The 8,885-nt window shown below is 40.1% G+C and overlaps 1 protein-coding gene across 1 annotated transcript; it reads right to left on the bottom strand.

Annotated features, from left to right (window-relative positions):
• Positions 1-2,790: 2,790 nt before the first annotated feature.
• LOC116161565 (ATP-binding cassette sub-family A member 5-like) lies at positions 2,791-8,243 on the bottom strand. Its single transcript, XM_031474954.1, has 10 exons — positions 8,217-8,243; positions 5,892-6,065; positions 5,672-5,847; positions 5,420-5,621; positions 4,953-5,369; positions 4,761-4,904; positions 4,566-4,716; positions 4,440-4,513; positions 4,255-4,389; positions 2,791-4,203 (listed from the first exon to the last, which is right to left on the bottom strand). Exons 1-10 carry the CDS (start codon positions 8,241-8,243, stop codon positions 4,099-4,101), a joined length of 1,605 nt encoding a protein of 534 aa, XP_031330814.1. The 3' UTR covers positions 2,791-4,098.
• Positions 8,244-8,885: the final 642 nt, after the last annotated feature.

Below are 8,885 nucleotides of genomic sequence, written 5' to 3'. Positions count from 1 at the left end.
TTTTCGATCAGACTTCTCAATCAAAAGTTATGGACTAGAAACCAATTTCGACAAAAAATGAGTACCCTTCGTATTTTTAGAGTCAAAGGTGCATTTTACCCTTTTTATGTGCAAGCGTTTCATACATTTGTTTAGAACTCAAGGGCTGTTTTCACCCTTTTAGGCCATTTTTTGAAGTTATAGAACCCGAAGCTTTTCGGTCTTATCTTATCGTATGGGTGGTGTTTGATGAATTTTTTTAAAACTTAAGAGCGGATTTGACCCATTTAGATATTTTTAGACATTAGCATTCGAAACTATCTGTTGCAAATGTTTTGTGCATTTTTTTAAACCTCAAGGGCGGATTTTTTTAGTCACTAGAATTTTAAAGCTTTTTGGGGAAGTTTTACATGTACTTTTTATACTTCAAGGGCGAATTTGGCCCCTTTAGACGTTTTTAAAAGACACCACAATGTGCAACTTTATGCGAAAGCGTTTCTTGAAATTTTTTAGACCTCAAGGTCGAATTTCACCCCTTTAGACATTTTTTAAAAACAACAGAATTTTAAATTTTTTGAGCAAGGGTTTCATGAATTTTTTTAGATCTCAAGAGGGCGGATTTCGCCCCTTTGGAAATTTTTAAAAGGTAGCATTCTAAACTTTTTTGTGCAAGGGTTTCATGAATATTTTAAGACCTCGGTGGCGGATTCCACCCCTTTAGGCATGTTGGAAGAATCATTAGAGTTTGAAACTTTTTGTACAAGGGTTTTATGAATATTTTTAGATCTCATGAGCTGATTTCACCCCTTAAGATATTTTCAAAGGACATTAGAATTCGAAACTTTCTTGTGCAAGGGTTTCATGAATTTTTTTAGGCCTCAAGGGTAGATTTTACCCCATTAGATATTTTTAAAGGGCATTAGAATTTGAAACCTTTCTGCACAAGTTTTATCAAGGACGTATTTCACCCCTTTAGACGTTTTTTAATAGACAACGGAATTTGAAACTTTTTTGAGCAAGGGTTTCTTTCATGATTCCACCCCTTTAGACATATGTTAGAAGAGCCATTAGAATTTGAAACTTTTTGTACAAGAGTTTTATGAATATTTTTAGATCCCAAGGGCTGATTTCACCCCTTATGATATTTTTAAAGGACATTAGAATTCGAAACTTTTTTGTGCAAGTGTTTCATGAATTTTTTTTGCAGCTCTAGGGCGGATTTCACCCGTTTAGATATTTTTAAAGGGCATTACAATTCGAAACTTTTTCGTGTAGGTGTTTCCTCTATGGAGGATCTCACCCCTTCGGACCTTTTTTAAGAGTCAACAGAATTTGAAAGTTTTTTGAGCAAGGGTTTCATGAATATTTTAAGACCTCGAGGGCGGATTCCACCCCTTTAGCCATATTAGAAGAGCCATTAGAATTTGAAACTTTTTGTACACGGGTTTTATGGATATTTTTAGGTCTCAAGTGCTGATTTCATCCCTTAAGATATTTTTAAAGGACATTAGAACTCGAAACTTTCTTGTGCAAGTGTTTCATGCATTTTTTTAGACCTTAAAGGCGGATCTCACCCCTTCGGACCTTTTTTAAAATGCAACAGAATTTGAAACTGTTTTGACCTAGGTTTTGACTAAGGATTTCATGAATATTTTGAGACCTCGAGGGCTGATTTCACCCCTTAAGATATTTTTAAGTTGTATTAGAACTCGAAACTTTCTTGTGCAAATGTTTCATGAAATTTTTTAAACCTCAAGGGCTGATTTCACCACTTTAGATGTTTTTAAAGGGCATTAGAATTTGAAACCTTTTTGCGCAAGTTTTACATGAACTTTTTATAGGTACCTCAAGGACATATTTCGCCACACCAGACGTTTTTTAATAGGTAACAGAATTTGAGACTTTTTTGAGCAAGGGTTCCATGAATATTTTAAGACCTAGAGGGCTGATTCCACCACTTTAGGGATGTTAGAAGAGCCATTAGAATTTGAAACTTTTTGTACAAGAGTTTTATGAATATTTTAGACCTCAAGAGGTGATTTCACCCCTTAAGGTGTGTTACAAAAGCCATTAGAATTTGAAACTCTTTGTGCAAATCTTTCATGAACATTTTGAGACCCCAAGGGCGCATTTCACCCATTTATACATGTTACAAAAACCGTTAGAATTTGAAACCTTTTGTGCAAGTGTACCATACATTTTTTTAGATCTCAAGGGCTGATTTCACCCCTTTAAATGTATTTAAAGGGCGTTAGAATTAGAAACCTTTCTGCGCAAGTTGTACATTCACTTTTTATACCTCAAGGACGTATTTCACCCCTTTAGACGTTTTTTAATAGGAAACAGAATTAGAAACCTTTTTGAGTAAATGTTTCATGAATATTTTTAGACCACAGAGGCAGATCTCGCCTCTTCAGACCTTTTTTAAAGGGCAACAGAATTTGAAACATTTTTGAGCAAGGGTTTCATGAATATTTTAAGACGGTGGATTTCACCCCTTTAGGCATGTTAGAAAAGCCGTTAGAATTTGAAACTCTTTGTGCAATTGTTTCATAACATTTTGAGACCTCAAGGGTGGATTTCACTCTTTAAAACATGTTACAAAAGTCATTAGAATTTGAAACTTTTTGGTGTGAGTGTATCGTGAATATTTTGAGACCTCAAGGGCGGATTTCACCCCTTTAAACATGTTACAAAACCCATTAGTATGTGAAACTCTTTGTGCAAGTGTATCATAAATTTTTTAGGCCTCAAGGGCGGATATTTCACCCCTTTAGGCTTTTTTAAAGGCAACAACATTTGAAACTTTTTTGGGCAAAGGTTTCATGAATTTTTTTCAGAACTCAATGGCGGATTTCACCCCTTAGGACGTGTTCCAAAAGCCATAAGAATTTGAAACTTTTTTGTGTAAGTGTATCGTGCATATTTTGAGACCCCATGGGGGGATTCCATCCCTTAAGACATATTTTGATACCTCAAGAGTGGATTTCACCCCTTTAAACATGTTATAAGAGCCATTAGAATTCGAAACCGTTTTGTGCAAGAGTTTCATGAAATTTTCTTGACATCAAGGGCAGATTTCGCCCCTTTAGACATGTTACAAAACCCATTTGAATTTGAAACTCTTTGCGCAAGTGTTTTGTGAATGGTTTTAGTGCTCAAGGGTGGATTTCACCCCTTTAGACGTGTTATAAAAGCCATTAGAGTTTGAAACTCTTTGTGCAATTGTTTTATGAACATTTTCAGATTTCAAGGACGGATTTCACCCTTTTACGTATTTTTAAAGGGCATTAGAATTCGAAACCTTCTTGTGAAGGGCATATTTTGAAACCCCAAGGGCGGATTCCATCCCTTAAGGTATATTTTAAAACCTCAAGGGTGGATTTCACTCCATACGACATGCCGCAGGGGTCATTAGAATTTGAAACTTTTTCGTGTGAGTGTATCGTGAATATTTTGAGATCTCAAGGGCGGATTTCCCCCTTTTAGACATGTTACAAAACCTATTAGTATGTGAAACTCTTTGTGCAAGTGTATCATGAATTTTTTAAGCCTCAAGGGCGGATATTTCACTCCTTTAGTCTTTTTTAATAGGCAAAAAAATTTGAAACTTTTCTGAGCGAGAGTTTCATGAATTTTTTTAGGTCTCAAGGGCGGATCTCACCCCTTTAGGCTTTTTTAAAAGGCAACAAAATGTGAAACTTTTTTGAGCAAGGATTTCATGAATTTTTTAGAACTCAAGGGCGGATTTCACCCCTTAAGACATGTTACAAAGGCCATAAGAATTTGAAATTTTCTCGTGTGAGTGTATCGTGAATATTTTGAGACCCCAAGGGCGGATTCCATCCCGTAAGACATATTTTGAGACAAAGGGTGGATTTCACCCCTTTAGACATGCTACAAAAGCCATAAAAGTTTGAACCTTTTTTGTGTAAGTGTATCGTGAATATTTTGAAACCTCAAGGGCGTATTTCATCCCTTAAGACATATTTTGAGACATCAAGGGTGGATATACCCAAGAACCTTCACGAGATTCCTCGAAACATTTGTAATATGGAGGATTTTTTGAGAATTTCCATGAGGAATACTTGAGAATTTCAGGAGACTCACAGAAGAACCTTAGAAAATGATGTTGTGACCTTTAGGCACTTTGAGAAATATTAAATGTTTTTTTGGAATATTTTGGGAACAATGGCAGGAATGTTCCAGGGAATGTTTAAAGCCCTTAAAAAGATGATTCTCAAAAAAAAACTCGTATACAAATACAAGACTTACCTGGAACGATTTGAATAGATCGACAATTTTGATCGCCTCACGACCTTTCATCTCCCTCGACACTTGCTCAATGTCACAATTTGCGTCGTCGCCATTAAGCAGCGATCCAGCCGAAGTCCCATTGGCTAACGGAACCTGTAATTGCCTTTTTTAACAATTAGACGCTTTCGCCCGTACAAGCTTACCCTGATCACCCTCTTTCTGCACCAATAGGATAGCTTGAAGCAGAAGAACGGCGACCTCTTCGTTCCGTGCTCACCTGAAACGAGTACCTACGTTGACTCTGAAGCCGGAAATCACCTGGAACTTACTCGGTATCACGCTGTCGAGGTAAAAAGCCAAAAACCCGTACAAGACAATATCAAAGGCCATCATTATCAGACTGCCGCCGAAGGGCATACCCGGCCCCGACCACAAATTGTGAATGTTGACGCCTTCGCCGGAAAGGTCCATTACCAAGGCCTGTAATGGAACTAAACAAGGGTGGACACCGACGCGTCACCTACCTTATCCATCGCCAAAGCGAAACCGGTCGAGCTTATAACCGAAACAATCCAGAAAACTAACGAACTGGAATGATCAACAAAAACTTGAATGAAGTAAAATAGGCTTAAAATGTTTACCATAAAGTTCCCCAAAATACCGGCGGTCTAAAACGTTAGGACTTACTTACGCCCGACGGCCGTCGTGCTACTTACGCGCGATTTGTCGAAGAACGGCGTGATCATGAAGCCGAACATTATTATCGAGAGCGAGTAGAGCAGGACGAGGAGGAAGATGAGGAGCAAGTTCGTGTTTTGGAATACCTTCAACGCGTAGAGGAGTATGCAGCATACCGCCGACAGGAAAAGGACGAAGATGCCGTAGATGACGAACCAGGACAACCAAAAGACCGAGTCTTTGAGGCCCATGATCTTCATCCCCTCCTTGATCTTGTTCTCCTTCTCGCCGACGATTAGAATGAGGAGGTAGGCGACGAACTGAGAGAGCGCCATTACCATGTAAAGTGGTATGACTACGCGAAACGCCACCATCCAGTTGCCGGTGAAGGCCTCCTTCGGGAACATCTGGAGGAGGAGGTGGGGGACTACTGTGTCGTTTCGTCCGGTGCGACTCTGAAAGCGGATGGGTGACTCGGGGGGCGCGCAAAGAGCTCGGGGCTCACCCTTATCTTCGTGAAGTCGAGGAGCGCCTGTAGGCCTACGAAACCCGAGAAGTAGTACTCGTTCACTGGGCACGTGCCTCGGTTCTCCTTCGAAAGTACGGCGGACCAGTGCCCGTGCGACTGCCTGCACAATGCGGGCGAGCCGTAGAGCATCGTGGTGGACGGCGTCTCCGAGTGCGACGGATTAGTACGAATCTCGTATCTGTAAGCGATTGAATTAGTGGCCATGGTCGAGAGCCGGGCCAACTCTACTTAAAGGCGTCGCTCAACGGATTTGTCGTGTTGAAGATTACCGCGATGGGAATAGCCTTGGGTTCCAACCAGTACGCGGTCAGCAGCTCCTCCCTCGTCGCATAGTACGACCACGAGAGTTCCGAGTCCAAGTTCAGCATTTGCCAAACCTCGTTTACGTTGTTGTTAATAAAATCCTAGAATAGAGGTCATTCCTCCAGCAAGCTCGTCCGGCACTTACCCTAATTTGCGTACTGTTAGGAACAACGGCAATTGTGTGCTTCGTTAAATTGCTAAACAGGTCGTACAGCTTCGCCTCCCCTCTCGGTGTGTCCATTACGGGAAAGTTGGGGTTCGGTATTAGAATTTTCATAACAATCAATACGCCTAACGAGTACAACGGCAGTAGCACCTCCTACGAAAGAAGATCATATATTAGTATAACCCTAGACGGAGGAGGAAGACCAATAATATCATAATACAATAATCCTGGATCATTTTAGGACTTTGAACAACCAGAATTCAATCTCTTCTTCGGGGTCACGGAATGAAACGTTTACACAGCAGTTTTAACAATGGTTCTTAGCAAAATATATTAGCGCGCCTAGTTAAATTGTCCTTGACCAAAGGCAGCAGTTGCTTTATCTCCCTACTCAACTCTAATTGTCTATTACGTCCTTTTCATTTTCGCGATAATCCGCACTATGGCTAACCGGAACTCGCGTTGTTATATTTTACGTTCCAAAAATCGAATTAAATTTTTTTAAGGGTCCCGCACTAGTACCAACGACTTTCCAAGCGCGAATCTTTTCCGTATTCCACCAGGAATCGCGCGATACTATTGGCTCTCCTGCGATCAAGACGCGAATTAATTAACCACTTGATTTTCAGACTACATCGTTAGTAAAAACCCGAATAGATCTCCCCTAAAACTAATTCCCACTATTATTTTTACCAAGCACTATCCCTTTTTGATGCCACGTGTAATAACCAAGTCCGTTAAATTCATGAAAGCACAGAAGAAAGAGGTGGGGCCAACTATCTTGCCGACCTCCTGAGGAGTGTGACCTAATTCTTGAGCTAGCAATTGTAACCTACTAATTAAGTAGACAAAATGTGACATAAATCCCAGAGATCTGGACTCGAGTGGCTTCCGAAACCTATTAAGAAACAATGTCCTATAGAAATTAAAAGACCAAAAAAAATTAATCATCATCATTATAAATCCCATTAAACAAAATTCCTCGTCTATCATGTTCTCCTAATATTCAGAGAGGCACTGATATTCAGTGTTTTAGGAGAAGCACATTTTCCCACACTCTGTCCTCCTGAGACACTATTTCACGTGGTGATATAAAAAGACCTCCTCGTTTAACGTATTCTCCTACCTTCTTATCCTTTTAGAAGGGCGTGTATTAAGAGCACAGCGCCCCTTCGCGCATTACATTCTTCCGATAAGTTTCCATAAGTTTAGACCAAAGCGACGTGTTTCTGATGGTGACTTTCTCAACCATCATGTTCTCCTTATAGCTAAAGAAACTTTAAAGGCGTTGTTTTGGTAGCAGGGAACCTCCTCGCACATTGTATTTTCATGATACATGCGTTGAAGTATTTCTCTTGGTGATAAAAGATTTCCTTGATCTTGATGTTCTCCTGGTAGGTATGCAAAGTAGCGTGTTAAAATGTTTCTCGAGGTGGCGGAAAAAGACATCCTTCTCCACTATGCTTTCCTAGCAGCCAGAAGAATTTTACATGCGTTTCCTAACTTATGTTCTCCTGGTAACCAGAGACATTTTAAAAGTCCAGTTTATTAATGGAGTAAACACCTTCTCGCACGTGACATCCTGTGATACGTAAAAGCTTAAAGGAAAATATCGTGTTAAAATATTATGTTCTCCTGTTAACTAGAGAAATTTTACAAAAGTTTCGTAATTGATACTCTCTGTTCCAGGATCAGAAACACCTGTTCGCACATTATACTCTCCTGACAAGAAGTTCTCCCGATATAGAGTTTATTCCAAAGGGGGGAATCGAAGTGCCATTCATGGTAATGCTCTCCCTCCCCTCCCCTCTCGTCGATCATACTATCCTGGTACTGATACTACTAATATTCAAGCTAAGGTGAAGTGCTGAAGTTTCTTCTCATGGGGACGGAAGACCTCTTCGTCAATCACGTTCTCCTGGTGCAAAATAAAGTTTCTCAGAGCTTTTTTGTTGATACTCCACGTCCTCACACTGTATATTCTCCTAAAGATCTAAGCCATTTCTCATGGTAATTGTATAAAGCATCCTGGGCCATCATGTTCTTCTGGTAGGCAATGCAATTTTTCAAGCGTTTATTTGGATCAGAAACAGCTCCTCGTGAATGATGTTCTCCTGATACGAGATTTGTAGCAATGAAGCTAAGGTAGGATGCTGAAATATTTCTCATGGTAATGGAAAGAGAGCTTCTTATCTATCATGCTATACTGATAGACAAAAGAATTAGAATGTTTCACATGGCGATGGACTCTATCGTGTTCTCCTGATACCCAGAAGAATTTTATAAGCGTTGGCTAACATTTACTCGGTGTAGGAAAACCTTCTCGCCCATTGTATACTCGTGATACAAGATTTTAACTAAATTAGAGGGTTGAAATATTTCTCCTAGTAATGGACAAAGACCTCCTTCTCTATCATGCGCTCCTGGTAGACGAGGAAGTCTTTGAAAACGTTTCCTAATCAGATACACCTCCTCGCGCACCGCATTCTCCTCATACAGGGTTTGTAAAAATTAATACACGATAGGGACAAAAAAACCTCCTCATCCATCATGTTCTCTTCATAGCCAAAGGCATCTTATTAGATATATACTGCTTGTATGAGGAGCAAAATCACCTCCTTGCACAGTATTTTCTCCTGATACTGTGGGGGAGCTAGAATGCTTCGTATGGTAACGGAAAGAGACCTCATCGTCATTCATGTTCTCCTAGTAGCTAGAGAATACAATTATTTGCTAACTGATACTCCGTGTATTAGGTTCATAAACACCTCCTCACGCATTACAGTCTCCTGATACGGACAGTCGAGGGAAGCTGCCCGGCATGTTCTCCTGGTGCACAGAGAAATTTTCTAATAGCTTGCTAACTGACAGACCATGCATCAGAAGCCAAAACCGCTCCTCGATGACATATTCACCTGATACAATATCGCCTGGCTCTCCTGATAGCCACAGAATCTTTTGAATTTTGAAGAG

Source organism: Photinus pyralis, unplaced genomic scaffold (genome assembly GCF_008802855.1).
Source record: "Photinus pyralis isolate 1611_PpyrPB1 unplaced genomic scaffold, Ppyr1.3 Ppyr1.4_LG10, whole genome shotgun sequence".
Taxonomy (NCBI): domain Eukaryota; kingdom Metazoa; phylum Arthropoda; class Insecta; order Coleoptera; family Lampyridae; genus Photinus; species Photinus pyralis.
This window is presented reverse-complemented; position numbering and strand designations above follow the sequence as displayed.

Coding starts and splice junctions, on each gene's coding strand:
- LOC116161565 (XM_031474954.1), bottom strand. CDS start 8,243: ATGGGCGAGAAGGTTTTCCTACACCGA. Junction 4,514..4,565: donor CCTCGACAGCGTGATACCGA/GTAAGTTCCAGG, acceptor TACTCGTTTCAG/GTGAGCACGGAACGAAGAGG. Junction 4,390..4,439: donor GCAGAAAGAGGGTGATCAGG/GTAAGCTTGTAC, acceptor AGGCAATTACAG/GTTCCGTTAGCCAATGGGAC.